At 46.3% G+C, this 16,513-nt stretch overlaps 1 protein-coding gene across 1 annotated transcript in view; it reads left to right on the top strand.

Annotated features, from left to right (window-relative positions):
• The first annotated feature begins 1,180 nt into the window (after positions 1–1,180).
• Positions 1,181–16,513, top strand: part of NALF2 (NALCN channel auxiliary factor 2) — a 109,820-nt gene continuing 94,487 nt past the window's right edge. The window contains exon 1 of the mRNA XM_032804734.1: positions 1,181–2,547. Coding sequence (XP_032660625.1) covers positions 1,729–2,547 — 819 coding nt within the window. The 5' untranslated portion in view covers positions 1,181–1,728. The remainder of the gene's footprint in view (positions 2,548–16,513) is intronic.

Genomic DNA, 16,513 nt, shown 5'->3' with positions numbered 1-16,513 from the left:
GGAGCCGCTGGCGGAAAGCAGGAGATCGCTAAAGAGCCGTAACTCATCTTCTGGGGGAATCTCGCTGCAGAGAGAGCCCCGCTCCCTGCGCTGCTCTGACCCGCGCGCTGGGGTCTCTGAATTAAGCAAATGCGCCGCTCTCGGTAACTGGCTCCAGCCTTAGAAACGTAACGAAGCTCAGATCTTCCAGCTCAGCTCTCACCCTGCCTTGTGAATTCCTTGCCGATCATGGCTCCCAGGGATATCCCTTCCCCTCTAAACAGTTGTTTACCGGGAAAACACACGGAACCCAGGCTCGGCCAGAGGCGATCAATGTCACCGCACTTCCAAACTTGTGCACAAGCAAATCGTCCGCACTCTGGCAGCCAGCGCAGGCGGGGGGCTCTACAGACGGGAAGGCTGCCGCCTGCAACCCCCTGTGCCAGGGAAGGCGCTGTGGGGCCCCCAGATCCCCGCTGGGTCTGGCTGGGCTGTGGCAGGAGCTGTCCTTCAGCACCACGGCACCTGCAAGCCCCTGGGTGGCCCGCCGCGCCCGTTCCCACCACTCCGCGTCTTCCCCCAGGAGCTCAGCTCCGCAGCTTGCCTGTGGCAGAGCAAGCCCCGCGCAGAAGCAATGTCAGCTTGGTCCGGGACCTGCTTCCTGAATCCAGGCAACTTATTCTTCCAGCTCAGTGAGGAGAAGCAAGGCGTGGGGACGGGGGCAGGAGGCGGGCAGGAGGCGAGAAGAGGCTCGCAGCCCCTTGGATCCGAGAGCCTGGGGAGGATCTGCCGCGGTGTCCCACCCACAGAGACATTTGCCCCCTCCCCTTCCCCCCAGGATGAACTCCGGGGACCCCCAGCCACCGTGGCGGAGCTCAGGCCACCTGCAGCAGGGACCAGACCCCGGCGAAGGTGCCGCGTGCCCAGTATCCCAGCGCTGTGTGTGCGCCAGCTGCTGGGCTGGGCCGGGGGGTAGGAAGGCGTCTGAATGAACGCTGGGAAGAGCGGATCTGATGAATGAACGGCTCCCTGGAGTGAATGGAGAGGCTGGCTTTTGGGGGAGGGGAGGCACAAAACAAATTGTTGGGTAGATGAAGAGGGGATGAGGAGCGCGCACGCGCCTCCCCTCCGCTCCCCCTCCCCCTGCGTCTCCCCCCTCTCTCCCCGATCAATTTCTCAAGGTGTTCTCTGTACAGCTGAAGATGGCGACAGATTGAGGGGGGATGGAAAACAGGAGACACCGATCCAGGATGATCAGGAACGGGAAAAACGTTGCCCACCAAAAAAGAAAGAGGAAAGCAGAGTGATTGTGTGTGCAGGGGAGGGCAGAGGCAGGCAGGAGAGAGGAGAGGAGGCGAGGCACCCCGGCAGGATGAGGATGAGGAGGGCCAAGCGCTGACTGTGGGGAGAAGGGGTATGCTTCTGCCTGGCTCCGCTCTGGGCTGAGGGGCTCGCTGTATGGACTGGCATTGGCGAACAGCAGCCTGGACATGTTGAGGACCGTGGCGCTGATTTTTCCTCCCGCAGCAACATGCAATGGCTGGTGGTAGTATTTAGCAGCCCAGGAGGAGGTGGAGGTGGTGGAGGAGGGGAAGGCACTTCCTTGTTTCTAACCATGAGAATGATGCCTATCATCACACCATGCTTCAGAGGAGGTAGGTGACATTGTTGGGGGGAGTCTATAAGAGGAGAGGAGCAAAGAGAACCACACCGGAGACCGCAGTAGCCCCCCCACTCAGCCCCTAAAATATGATCAGGGGGACTTGGATGTATCCAAGAGAAGATGACGCTGTGTTAAAAATTTGTTGTGCACCAAGACAAAACGACAAACCCTGCGCTGATTCCGAGAGGGCACAGAAATGGCGAATGTCTCTGGCATCCCTTCTATTTTTCACTGTCCTCCTCTCTGATCATCTGTGGCTCTGTGCTGGAGCCAAGCTCAGATCCAAGGATAGGAGCTTAGCCATGCAGACGCCTTGGGGGGACGCAAGCCAGCGCGCCTTCCAGCCACATTTCCTACTGACAGGGGATCAACAGTCACAGGAGGGGAGGTGTGAGATTTTTTTAAGCAATTTGACCAAATTTGCTGCTCCGATCCCATATTGCACTGGTGCCTGGGGTCATTTCGATCTGGACTCAGCTTGCACCAAATTGTATTCCTTGCAGCGACTTTTGGGCTCTTTCCCTTCTGTACCCTTAAGGCCACCCCCCTCCTCCTCCTCCTCTTCATCAGCCTCTTTTTTTTCCTCTTCCTCCTCCAAAATAAACTTCTTAAAGGCTTATTTTAGGAACTTCAACCTCTCTTTTTGTGATACTTACACGATCTGGGACCTGCTGCTGGGTATGGCCGGCCCAGACAGCTTGGATTGCAGTTTGGACAACCTGGTGGTGGATTTCGTGGCTGCTGCAGCCGGTGCTCTGGACGGAGAGGCGTGTAGCAGCTGCGTCCAGGCTTATCAGAGGCTGGACCAACACGCTCAGGAAAAATATGAGGAGTTTGACCTCTTGCTGGAGAAATACTTGCAATCAGAAGAGTATTCAGTTAGATCCTGCATAAGAGACTGCAAGGTAGGAGGGGGAAGCACAGGGGGCCTCCGAGCCCCTGCCAAACCACACTAGAAGAAAAGTAGCTTAAGGCAAATCACACCATTTTCCTGGGTCCCAGTCTCCCCTCCCCCATCTCCCTTGTTGCTCCTTTGTTCTGTCTGTTGGCTGGTTGGACTTTTTTGCTTTCACAAGAATTGGTTAATGCTGATGTGGCCTCTTTGGATGTGCTGGAGCCCTGCAGCCCTGGCAAAAGTCACAGCAGCAGGAGGAAGAGGAGGAGGAGGAGGAGAAGGGAATGAAACCGTTCAGTCTGGTAAAAAATGATAATAATAAAAGCCCGCTGAGGGTATGACTCGAGCACTGGTGGATCCCCCATGCTCTCTTTCCTCTCACCCAGCACAGCCTGGCAGAAGGCATTTCCTTGGGTCCTCAGATTCCTTTCTTCCTGATCTGAAAGCCAGTGGCATTCCCCTGGGCTAGCTGGGCTTTCCAAACATAATCCCACAAAGGAGGCTGGAAGGGGCATATAGCCTAGGGGGTGCCACCACAGAGAACATTCCTCTGGTCAAGTAAATCTGGGTGCTGCACAAGTTCAGTCCCATAGAAATGCCCATTTTGGATGGCAAATCCGTGGAGTAAAGCCTATGGAAATGGTCCCCCCCATGCACACAGCCCAGACTTTGGGCTAGTGACTAGAACTCGCATGCGGAGCAGGTGTGGGAGCCCATTGGCTGCTGCTTCCTCCAGCCTGTTGTAAATCAGTGTGGCTCCTGCGTGGGGGGAGGTGGGAATCTCGGTGGATAATTAGGCAAAGGTGTTTGAATTGAAGTGGCGACCTGATGTGACCCAAGAGAACAAAGGCTCTCCCCTCCCCCCAGCTCTCTCGCATTGTCCTCTGCCTGGGAGGCAGATCTCCAGAGAGCTAGTCAGAGAAAAGGAAGAATCAGACGTTTGCCAACCCTGGCCTCTGCATACTTGTGTCCCGAGGAAAGTGGCTGGTAGATCAGGGAGTTAGGAGTTAGCAGAGATGAGGCCTTTGAACCTCTCTGAACTGTGTACTCTTAAGCACCCATTTCTGCAGATCACTTTCCCCCGTTTCCCAAAAGTTCGAGGGAAACAAATGATTCCCTTCCCTTTTCTAGAAGAGGCCCCTGGAGCTGCTTGTGCTAAGCCCTCCATCCTCCTGCAGCGCAGTGCAGAGTCAGTGTTATGAGCAGCCTGCATTTCCATCAGAATTTACAGCCACCCCACAATCCCTCCCCACCCCAGCCAGACAAGTCACTCAAAGGCCATTCTAGTTGCCTCAGATTACATTCCTAGCAGACCCCTGGATCGCTGTTACTCATCAGCACACACCTACGCCCGGCTCTGGGTTGGGTTGGAGGCAGTTCTGTCAGTTGTCCTCACTGAGGCATGGTGAGCTAGCCCTATCAGGTGGTGATGGTGGGAGAAGAGAGACCGCAGTGGGGCTGCTTCTGAGGCCCATGCTGGGTGATGATGGGGGAAGGGTAAGAAAAGTGAATGTACTTCCACCTGGACTCTGGGACTGGGTGCAGGGCTGGGATGCCTGGCAGTAAATAGACAGGCATTAGAGGAATTCTACTTGACTTGTATAGACCAAATACTTGAGAGCTCTAGGGGCTGGGCCTAGAAGTGTGTGTGTGGACAGTGCCTCACACAGTGTGAGTGCTGCTATAATACAGAGAAATAATAACCATAACCAAATACATTTTTGTACCTGGGCACATTAATCCATGTAGGCCCTTATTCTGTCCTTGGCAGTGACTTTGTACTCACAGATGTTTAGTAGAATATTTGAAAGAAGATGGAGTTAGAAGAAAAGCTTGTTTACTCACAGCCGAGGAAAACAAAAAGACCCCGAGTTTCCAGTTCCCTCCCAGACTTTAAAAAAAATCCAGGTCTCTGATTGGTCCTCTGGTCAGGTGTTTGGTTCCCCCTTTGTTCACCCTTTACAGGTAAAAGAAAATTAACCCTTACCTATCTACTTATGACAGTACCTGGGCACATTAATCCATGTAGGCCCTTATTCTGTCCTTGGCGGTGACATGTGTGCCCAGTATTTCATAGGAAGGCAAAAATACCCACAATGCACTTAGCTAATTGTGCAGTGCTGTAGCTCTTGTGGAGAAGAATTTATTCCCAAAGCTGCAGGTGATCACTTCATATGCAAGAAGCATAAGAGTTGCCTTCCCCAGCACCAATTGGAACAAACTTCCCATCCCACCGTAGTCAACTATGTTTTTGATATATTCCAATGTCCATCCAGATTCCTTGTAAATTACATGAAACTCTTCAATCATTTCTCATGAAAAGGACATAAAAGTTTAATCCCCATGATATGGCTCTTTGAACTTCAACATATTCAACAGCCTTTGAGTGACTCTGATGAGATTTTCTGACTTCACCTGTGCAATCTCCCTTTAGCTGCTATGTCCAGGAAATTTAACTGTCTTGTTAAATTATACCTGAAACCTTTTCTCAGAGCAATTTCTTGGGGGAGAGAGAGTGTATGTGTGTGATAGCAAAGGCTTTGCTTCCACATGACCTCACGGAGCAATTGTATCAGCACTCACAAACTGACCAGGGTTGCTCTTGGTCAATACTTTTATGGGAGACCTCTAAGGAAATCTCAGAGTGCAGTAAAGGTACTTGTGATGCATTAAGTGGTGCTCTTCCCCCCAAGGAAGTACTGAACTAACACCTTAGTATGGTGCTGGCATATGGAGTTGCTGCTGCAGGTACCATCTGTCAGGTGATGTGAAATTGAGATTTTGATCATCACTTCCTGATAGTTTTTGAAATGAATGTTTTTGGAAAGATGTTAGCCCTGTTGTCCTGGGAAAATTCCAATTTGGGTAATTACATTCTGCCTACCTAAATTCTTCCTGCAGTTTCAAAGGTATATGGTGTTCTGCTTACACTGAATTGTTTTGTGTTGCTGCTCTGCTCTGTTAAATTGTTGTCATATTCCACTGGAAAATGACTGCATTATTGCCATTTATTATTTTTATTGAAGTAGCTTCTGAGTCCCTAGTCAGGAACAGGGTCCTATTGTGCTTGGCACTCTACAAACCTGTAGAAAGAGATAATCTCTTCCCCCCAAAAGCTCAGAATCTAAGACACGGTCATGGAAGAAGTGTAAAAAAAGCCAAATGGAGGGAATAGGGGAGGAAGGAGAAGGGTAATAGTGATAGGGATACATGGCTGCATAGACTAGCTACAGTCACAACTTGATGGTACTTAATCCTTTAAAATAAACAAATAAAACAGATATCAGCAATCCCCCTGGCAATCTACCTGGGCATTTTCAGATGGCAGTTTTCCATAGGCGTCACAGACAAAGCGGATCTTAAGGAAGGAGAAGGTAGTAGCTTTATGGATCAGTGTGGGGATTGTGTTCTATATGTAAGGAGCAGAGTGAAAGAAAGCACAAAGACATTTGTGGGGGAAGGGGACAAATGGGCAGGCATTGTTGGTGGCATGACTCAATAAGCTACAGGTAAGGAGTGGCAGAGATGTGTATATTTCCTGTGCACATAATTTTAAAAGCATATTGGCATCCTTTAGGATAAAAGGCCTATAGGAAAGTCAGACACTATCTGTGTGTAACTATCATAGAGGAATTCAGAGGTGTGAGTAACCAAAACACAAGAGATGTATATCAGGGGAGCGATATAGAGCTGGAACTTTGTATATAAGAATATAAAAATATAATATAAGAAAGGCCATACTGCGTCAGACCAAAGGTCCATCTAGCCCAGTATCCTGTCTTCTGATAGTGACCAAGTGACAGGTGCTTCAGAGGGAATGAACAGAACAGGTACCCATCAAGTGATCCATCCCCTGTCACCAATTCCCAGCTTCTGACAATTACAGAGGCACTACACACACCATACCTGCACATCCTGGCTAATAGCAATTGACGGGCCTATCCTCCATGAATTTATCTAGTTCTTTTTTGAACCCTGTTATAGTCTCAGCCATAACCAGGGCCGGCTCCAGGCACCAGTGTAGGAAGCAGATGCTTGGGGCAGCCAATTCAAAGGGACGGCACTCCATCCAGTATTAGGGCGGCACAGGTCCCTCATTCCCTCTCTTCCTCTTTGAGCTGCCACCAAATTGCTGCTGAAGAGGAAGAGGGGGGGACCCGCCGCCGAACTGCCTCCGAAGAAGCGGCGCGATTGAGCTGCTGCCGAACTGCTGCCGCTCGTCTTTTTTTTTTTTTGCTGCTTGGGGCGGCAGGAAAGCTGGAGCTGGCCCTGGCCTTCACAACATCCTCTGGCAAAGAGTTCCACAGGTTGACTATGTGAAGAAATACTTCCTTTTCTTTGTTTTAAACCTGCTGCCTATTAATTTCATTTGGTGACCCCTAGTTCTTGTGTTATGAGAAGGAGTAAATAACACTTCCTTAGTTACTTTCTCCACACCAGTCATCATTTTACAGACCTCTATCATATCCCCCCTTAATTGTCTCTTTTCCAAACTGAAAAGTCCCAGTCTAATTAAGCCCCAGTGACCATCTACCTGGGCATTTTCAGTATATGGTTTAGGCATCAGTTCAGCAAAGCACATAAGCACTTGCTTAACATCTACCTCTGTTGAGTTTAACATGTGCTTTGTGGAATAAGAGCTTTAATAGATAAACAGATTAAAGTACTAAATAAATTAGTGGGTTGGGAGCTTAGATGAAAAACTGACACCACTGAAGTCTAAACACTTAGAAATAGGTCCGTATGTCAACAAGTACTCAGATACCATGGTGATAGGCTTGGCCTGGGATCTTAGAAAGAATAATATGTAGGGCTCAAGGTAGTGATAATAAGAAATATATCAGGTAATTTGCTAGATTGTCAAGTATTTACTATGATTATTTATATCATCAAATAACATCAGTTTTACAAGTTTGACAAGATCTATTTGACAAGTAGCATTAGACTTCTCCATTTGCAAAAAGAAGATAATACCTAACTCATCAGTTGTTGTGGTGATTAGTGAGTTCTGCTCTGATTTGCAAAGGTACTGAGCACCTGCAGCTCTCATTGCCTTCTGCTAAGGTTGTGGTTATTCAACAGGTCTGAAAATTCAAGCTATTAATGTGTATAAAGCAACTTAAATTTGTAAAGTACCACTCAAATGCTGAATACCATTGCATTTGAAAATATATCTTTGGGCTATCTACTGCTTAGAGAATATTTGGGCTATATACTGCTCAGAGAATAGGCAACACTGCAGAGCACTTTTCAGCTAAAGTTTTGTTTTACTTTATGTTTGTTTGTTTTTTTTAATGATCAAAAGAGCAAAAATATGAGAATTAAAGGACAAAGCAGCAAAATCTGATTGGAAAATCTGTGGTTCTGCAAAAATCCTGCATTAAAGGACCCTGTCCATAAAGATTTTGGAGGTTCAAGGAGCACATATCTCATTTGGTGGGTTATTTGATTATACAAGTTTTCCTGAACTGAGTAAATATGCAACAAGAAGGAACATTAATCTTTACTGGGAAAGGCTTTTATCACCAGAGGAAAATGCTTCCTACAAATGATAGTAACTTCCCTTGTTTTGCTCCAGAGGGTGAGAGCAGGACTCTGCAGACAATAGTTTTGTGAGGCAGGGTGAGAGGAATTTTTCAGACATATTTTTCCCTGTCCCTCCCTGGTTTGAGGGACTCCAGAGAGAATGATACAAACCCAAAGTGGGGAAGGCAGAAGCAGGGAACCCCAGAGGATCTCTCCTAAAAGGATACAACTCCGGGTTGGTTGTTGCTTTAGTTTTTCTTTTATTGATGAACACAGATGAAAGGTGCTGCACTGACAGCTGTGGAGGGTGGAATGTCTCTGTATCCACACAACAAACATAGCACAGACATGGGAGACAAACTTCCTCTAGATGGTGACTCCTGTCAACATCCTTCAGCCTGACCTGGAGGAGAGGACCCTCGCTAGGGGTATGAGCGTAACTTGGACTCCATGTCCCACTCAGCCCTTGACATCACTGCAGAGAATGCCAGAAAGCAGGCCAATTAGTGCCAGTTGTGGTGGTGGTAGCTTTTGTGATCTGGATACCTGCCAATGAGGCACTGGACTGAGACCCACCAAACCCATTTCACAAAATGGCCAATAAACAGCCATCAGAGAGTAATGATTTGGGGGTTGCACTGGAACTGGTGAAAGGCTCTAAGTCTCATTCACTGTCCCTGGCCCATCCAGTCTTCCAGCAGTAAATCTTTTGGCCCTTTCGCTAATGAATGTTTTTCTGTCTTTCGTGATAAGCCATGGAAAACCTAACACTGGAAAACAATACAATCCCAGCTCTACTGCCACAAAATTCCTCAGAGACCTATCTGTCTGTGGAGGCACATCTCCCACCAGTAATTTCCTCCAAGAGGGACTATGTAACTCAATAAATATCACAAATGCAACTATTAGGGAACCCCAATGAGTTCAGCGACTCTGGGTTTTTTATTGGCTGGTTTATTTAAAAAAATATCAGCCAGGAATAGCTACTTCATTTTTGCTGCAGCAGCTTTGACCCTTAGCAAAACCTATAAAAAAAATTTTATAAGGGAACAAAATCTGATGATTTCTGTGAAAACGGTCCATTTCACTTCATTCAGAGGGTAAAAGTCAAGTGACTGGGAGAGGTAGTGGGGGTTAGAAGTCTGGTGGGTGAAGGGGGCAGCAGCAGCAGAGAAAAGCAGCTTTAAAGAGTTTCACTTTATTCATTTTATTATTATTTTTGTTTCATTGTCTTCTTGTCTGGTCACAAAAGCAACAGAGGCAGGGAGAGAATCCCCCAGGCAACTTAACTAACAGCTGGTGAGAGGAACTAACTCCCAGAACGCCTTGACCAATTTTGAACTGCTGTCCATCATAGGTACCTCAGATGTGAACCATGAAAGTCCTTAGGCTCCTAAATCCCATAGTTAGGCACCTCGGTGATTCACAAATTTCCACTCAGCTGTCACTTAACCCAGCAGGTGCCTAAATTCAAAGCACCTCTAAGTTTTTGCCTCTAGGCATGCACTCTGTAGCCTCATTTTAGGCATCTGGATGCCCATCTTCCACCTGATCACCAAAGCCATTCACAAATTGAGAAAATTAAGTGTTTGGCTTGGGCAAAGACAGTGGCGTCATGGGATTTTTAAAAATGTTTGAACCTCTCTGGCTTCCTCCAATGCAGAAAATCCTTGAATGCCCAGTGCTGAGTGCAAAGGACCAAGGGATACCCTCTGAGAAATGCCACATGCTTTGCCCACAGCAAGGCACTGCCATGTGTACACAATGATGTGAACTGAAAGAAGGAACAATTGTCCCATATGTGTGCATACTATTATCATGGCTTACGTTCTGTGAATTAAATAATGTATATACATCAAATCAATCCAGTTCAACACATACACACACACACACACACACACACACCTGTGTTGACAAGCCCTATGTCAGGTTCAGGGACCCAATCAAATTGTTTAGAGGCACCTTCCCTGAAGAACAGAGCCCTGAACTGTAGAATAGGATTCCACTGTAACTCGCAAAGGAGATAGGTGCATGCTAGCAAATGTTCTCAAGAGAACAATGAGATGTAGGAACCTTTAGCTAGTATAGACTCTGTTAGCAAACACTCTTCTCTTGCGGTAGGTTCACAGGTAAATCCCGACTCCAACATCTGTCTCTTCTGTTTTTCCTTCCAGCCTTTCCAGCCCTCCTGGGCACAGGAAGAGATGGAATGGTTTAAAAGGCCAGCACTCTGTGGTGAGTGCTTGACCACTTGCTGGTTTCTTTGAATAGAAGTAGGTACATACAAATCACTGTTTCTTAATAAATCAACTGCAACCGTCCCTCCTCAGGCAGCACAAGCTGAATGGATTTGGACCTGGTTAGTACTTGGCAAAGAAAAAGGCAGGTGTTGCAGGAAATGGTATAGATAATTCAGTATTACATATTTGCTAAGTGTCAGTGCGTTCAACACCCTACAAGATACAAAGGAGCTTACAGTGTAAAAGACAAGCAAAGATTAGACAAAAATCACACTTGCAGATCCAGAAGATGGACATTACTTAATATGGTGGAGTCTCTATATAAGGAATAGAGTTGTTTAGATTACTCATTACAAAAATATTCAAAGCAAATTTAGACCTTTTTTGTGTATGGGAGTCATTCATAAACTTATCCTAATTTCTGCAAACAACTTTGGTATTCTAGAGGGACACCATCAACTTTAAAAGCACACTCTGTCTGAAAATGTTTTACTTACAACTGTTCCAACTAACTTGAGCACTATGGCTAACAGGTTAGATGAGGAAAATACTTTTCTCTATTTTATTGGTTCAGTACATTTGCCAGCACTTGTGTAGTGTCAGTTTCACTGTCCCCCCTGTATGCTCAGTTAATTGGTTTTCCCTAGTTGGTTGTGTGGGTCTATTTCACAGCAACAAGGGAAAAGATAAAAAGAAAGAAACTGCAATTGTAAACCCACAAAAATTGGCAGAGGGGATGCAAAGTCGGGTGCAGTTTCTGAGTCACGGGCAGCTTGCCCCTTTGTGGGCTGAAGGCCTGGACACAGTGTAGAGGCACACCTGACAGAGATCAGCAGTTTCCCCTCCACAGGGCAGCAGGAAGCTGCAGGGAAGAGAGGGAAAGCTCAAAAGACTATAAAGACTGAGAAAGGCAACTCTAGTGAAGACCCTGAGACCAAGGGAGTTATTCCAGCTGGGAAGGGCTGGGACTAGCCTACTAAAGTAAGGACCCTGACCAGACCAGGGCAGTTTGGGCTGCACCAAACTATAAGGAGGATTCTTGTATCTAGATATGAGTTTTAAGTTAATAAATCAGACCCTAAATAGGGCTGTTGTTATTGGGATTGAAAAAGTTTTTCTTTTTAAGCTCAGTTTGAGGAACTCAGAGGAGAAAACTGATGTCAGAGGTTGTCTTCATGGCTGCCACGAGCAGGGGCGCTCTAGCTTTTTTGCCACCCCAAGCATGGCTGGCAGGCTGCCTTTGGCGGCTTGCCTGCAGGAGGTCTGCCAGTCCCGCACCTTCGGTGTACCCACCACTGAATTGTCACCGAATCCGCGGGACTGGCAGACCTCCTGCAGGCAAGACGCCGAAGGCTGCCTGACTGCTGCCCTCGCAGGGACCAGCAGGGCACCCCGCACGGCTTGCCGCCCCCGGCACGCGCTTGGAGCATTGGTGCCTGGAACCGCGGCTGGCCATGAGACCACAAGGGGGTGTCTCTGAGGAAGCCACTTACTGACAATCTGAAACAACTTCTAACCTGTTATGTTTGTTTGTAGCAACTAGATTTCAAGTTGACTGTGTTTGCTTGCCTTGGTTCTTATAAACCACTTAGTGATGGCTAGGTTGAGCACCAATGGTGTATAATTCACTTTTGCTTTTCCTGTTCATAATGACAGACAAACAAAAAAGCAAATGTGTATATGTGTTTAGCTGTCTAACATTGGCTGTTTTTCCTCGACCCTTGGTATATTTCTTGTCTTCTCAGGGCCTGGTGCCATAAAGACTTATACATGTGTGTAAGTGAATGCACAGAGCAGTTCTCTTGAAATCAATGGATAAGATTTTTTCAGCAGAGACTAAAGGTGTTAAGAATACAAGTTCTACTGGATTTACTACCTGAATCCCAGTCCAGGTGGGACTACTCACAGTGTGTAAAGTTAGGCAATTGCAAAAGTCTTTGCAAGTCTGTGTCCTGAGACTGTAGGATCCTCAGGGCAGGGACTGTGTTAATAAGCCCTAGTCCGGGCCTCTGGGCACTCCTGCAACGTGAGGACCAGATTCTCTGCTTGTGTCAGTCAGTGTAGCTCCATTGAAGTTGATGGAGCTATGCCAACTTACACCAGCTAAGAATCTGCCCCTAAATAGTTAATAACAATTGGCCATATATTATGGATCAACAACTTTCAGTTCATGGTTTTGTTGTTAGTGTGTGTGGCTTTTTTTTTTTTTTGTTTTAACAAGCTCTTTACTCTGATTATTTACTACTACTTAGCTGGTGACTGAAGGCTCACTTATGTCACATGGCAATACTGCTACTCTTTGACTGGATGAATGAATTTATTTTTTTTCCTCCAATAAAACAACAAATCCTGAATAATGAGTTAAGCACTTCCTGCTACAAATGACCAGAAAAATCACCTTTGGTGCTAAAATGTGAGAAACTTCTAGGAATGCTTTCACAAATACCCTGTGGTCACCCGATTACTGACAAATTAGCTATTAACTCTTTGTATGATGGATGTGTCTAAAGGTCCCAGCCAAGATCAGGGCAGGTAAATTTGGTTTTTCCTTATTTGACCAGCTGTAATTCAGAAGGTGAAGGCTCAGTGCTGTGAGGGTGATGGCCTAATATACAGATGGATAAGTCACATGGGGTGCTACTGTCCCACTTAAGCCAATACTGAGTCAATATTCTTCATAAAAGCAGCAAAGAATCCTGTGGCACCTTATAGACTAACAGACATTTTGGAGCATGAGGTTTCGTGAGTGAATACCCACTTCATCGTATTCACCCACGAAACCTCATGCTCCAAAACATCCTTTAGTCTATAAGGTGCCACAGGATTCTTTGCTGCTTTTGCAGATCCAGACTAACACGGCTACCACTCTGATACTTGACAATATTCTTTAGGATATTTATAGGTGGAAGTGCTGGTGGTGCCCTCTTTCAGGGCAGACAAACAAACTAATGCTCTCTAGCTCTGTTGACTACACAATTAAATATTTTTCTTATATGTGCCATGCCCTGTATTTATATTTTCCTCTACAAATAGTTATTCCAAAAAGCTCTAAGTACTAACTCAGAACACAAAGTCCCTTAAAAAGTTATTGAGGAAAATAAATAACCCTGGGACAAAGTACTGTGGTGGATTAAGAACTGTGGTAGGAAATAAAGAAGTGTTGTGGCTGGTTACTTCTTAGCGCCCAGAGAGGTTAATAGTGAAAACCCCAGGCTCTGTATATTAGTTAGTTCCTCCTCCAGATCACTGATCTATTGAGTTCCTCTAAAGTTAGTGGCATTTGCTGATGATACTAAACATAGTTTCACAATAAAAACTAGAAATGGGCTGAGGAGGCTGAATTATGTTTGCAAAGCCAGCAGTGATACATGCCTAGCTTCAACATTTTTTCCTGAACCACCAAAAGGTTGGAGGGGATAGCTGAATTAAAGGTTTTTGTTTAGACATACTAATTTTTAATGAAAGACTGAGACTAATGTGAAACTTTGTATGGATTTGAAGTATTGTTAGACTGAGCAGCCAGATGGCTGCTCAAATTCATATTGGATAAGCATATTGTAAAGAGCAATACAAACCTCTCCTGTAGCCTGATAGAGGAGACACACTGGCAGGGCCTGACACTAGGATTCTGTAGCTGGCAAGGTCAATCTTGGGCTTACGGGTGTGGGGGGGCAGAAGTCTCCTGCTGTTTCCTAGCTGAGAGCCATGAAAACCAAGTGATATTAACTCATTCCTGTGGTAGAGGGTTTGTCATTTGTGAATCCTCTGAAACCTAGATCATGACTTCAGAGCTGTGAGGAGCAGGAACAACTGCTGATGCTGGAGCTAATGCCAGTTTCCCTCCTGGCAGCTGCGATGCTCTTTGCTGAGTAGCTAGTGCAGCCTCAAGGAGGCAGCTCAGTAACATGTGGCAACATGTTCATCTGGACTGAGCAAGGAATTTCTGTGGTCTTGTCCCAGTGCTGCCACTGACAACCTCTCTGGCTCATGGCTGCAAAGGTTATATGACTTGGCCAAGTTTTCCCCATCTATAAACTCTACTTCTTAGAGGTGATGGAGTGCAAGGTGGTAAGAGCTTCATTTCAGAGAGGGGTTTTTGCACAACGCTCATGTTGATTTAATGAATTTCTCTGTTGTCCAGATGTCACTTGTCAAAATTTCAGCTAGATCCAAGCTGCATGTCATTAATAGACATGCTATGATACAAGTTACACAGCTCAATGAGTGTGGCAGGGCCAGAGCTGGAGCAGCTGGAAAGAGACTTGACAGGTGGCCCAGGTTAAACAATAAAACCCTCTCTGGGGTTCCCCTCTTATCATTCTTGTTCAGTCAGAAACAACACAACCATGAAAGTCTCTGGCTGCCTTTCTTTACTGCAACTTCTCAGGCTGTAAATTCCAAACCAACAAAGGAAATCAAACAAAACACACAGAGGGCAGCTGTTCTGTCCCCAAAGTATTCTGTCCTGGCTTCTGCTCGGAGAACTCTCTTCTTCCCAGTGCTAGCCCAGGCTCAGCTGCCTCATGTCAGGGAGTCCCCCAGCCTGGACTCTGAAATCCCTTCTTGTATTGAAGCTGAGGCCCACATCCTAAGGGCACCAAAGGGCATGGTGCAGCAGGGCTTTGGGATCCCCCTGGGGACCTCAAATGACTCACTGAGAGCATGTGCAGGTTAAAACAGAAGCATTGACAAAATGTTTCCCTGGATCTGAAGCTCTCAAATCTATAGTTATCTAACACACTTCTTATTATATTTAAGCTCCAACAATGTGCTCACCACTGTACAAGACAGTTCCTACCCTTGAGACCTCCCAGTCTAGGAGATAGACTGATAAGATGTGCTGGGAGGGTCACGGAAAGGACAATTTCCCTTAGATAAAGAAAAGAATTAAGGGTTTAAAAATTGAGTGTTACAGAAGAAGTGAGTCTTTCAGAGGGATTTAATGAAGAGAGGATGAGTGGGGGTAGTAGATGAGGATAGGGAGGGGAAGGATGGGAGGCATGAAGGTGGCAATGGGTGAAGGAAACTGAGGTCTAAAGATTGATATTGCTGGTGGAGCAAAGAGGGCTAGGGTTACCAAGATTAGAGGTGGGAGCTGAGATAGAGGCTGGTGCTGAATTGTGGGGTGCTGAAGGTGGGGAGAAGTTTAGATTCAATATGATGAGCAAGAAGGAGCTAGGGGGGTGATTCAGAGATGCACTTACTTCCTGGCTGGGTGAGGAGAAGAGAGTAGAGTCCAAGACGTCCCTGAGATTGCAAGCCTGAGCAATGGGGAGAAAGCTGGTGCAATCAACAACAATGGTGAAAGGAGAGAGAGGAATGAATTGAAGTGCTGAGCTTGGTCCATGTTCCTGAGCTGATGATAAGTTATCCTGGATGGTCTGTTAGATGGACAGCGTGATATACAGGCCTGGACAGGGGCTAACTATTACTTATCTCATTAGAACTTGCAAAAAACCAAAGTTTGTTCTGTCTGTCAGACTGCAAGCTCAGCAGGGCAGGGACTATATTTACCTTTGAATATTGCATAGTACCAAGGCCATGGTCAGCACTGAGCACTTTAATAATAAGTTAATGTTTGTAAAGTGCTGCATCCATGATAGTAGAACTCAATGTTGATGTTGAGAAGACAATGGAATGCAGAATGGAGTGAGGGTTACCCCACTGAGACAATGGGGATCAAAGAGAACAGCAGTAGGGGAGAGACAACATAACCTGAGAGACAGCCAGGAGGCGCAACAGGGAATAGGACAAGAGTGGGAGGACAGAAGAGGAGGTACTGCTTTTCAAAAGTGTGTGTCGGGGGGCGGGGGGGAACTAGACCAAAGTAGGTATGGAAACGACACACAGGAAGGAAAATGGGAATAAAGAGGTGACGGAAGGGAATAAGCTGGAAAAAATGCACACCTTTCAGGTTAGTGAATTGTATTGAATTTATAGTGCTGCCCAGCATCTCTAAGTCTGGAGGCCAGGGCTCTGAGCAGACAGGGTACACTAATGTAATGGGTTACTCTGGATCCTACTTGAGTTATTTTCTCTAACACTCACCACTTGCATTTCAGCCTAGTGTCTCCCAAACTACATGGTTTTATAGAAAATTGTCCCTTGAATTTTCTTTTCAATACAGACACTCCTCAGGTTATGCAAACCCAATTTACACAAATCCACATTTATGGAAAAAGTTCCATAAGCTTTTTTTTTTTCCCCGTA

The sequence above is a fragment of the Chelonoidis abingdonii genome, chromosome 8, assembly GCF_003597395.2.
Source record: "Chelonoidis abingdonii isolate Lonesome George chromosome 8, CheloAbing_2.0, whole genome shotgun sequence".
In the NCBI taxonomy this organism is placed as follows: domain Eukaryota; kingdom Metazoa; phylum Chordata; order Testudines; family Testudinidae; genus Chelonoidis; species Chelonoidis abingdonii.
This window is presented reverse-complemented; position numbering and strand designations above follow the sequence as displayed.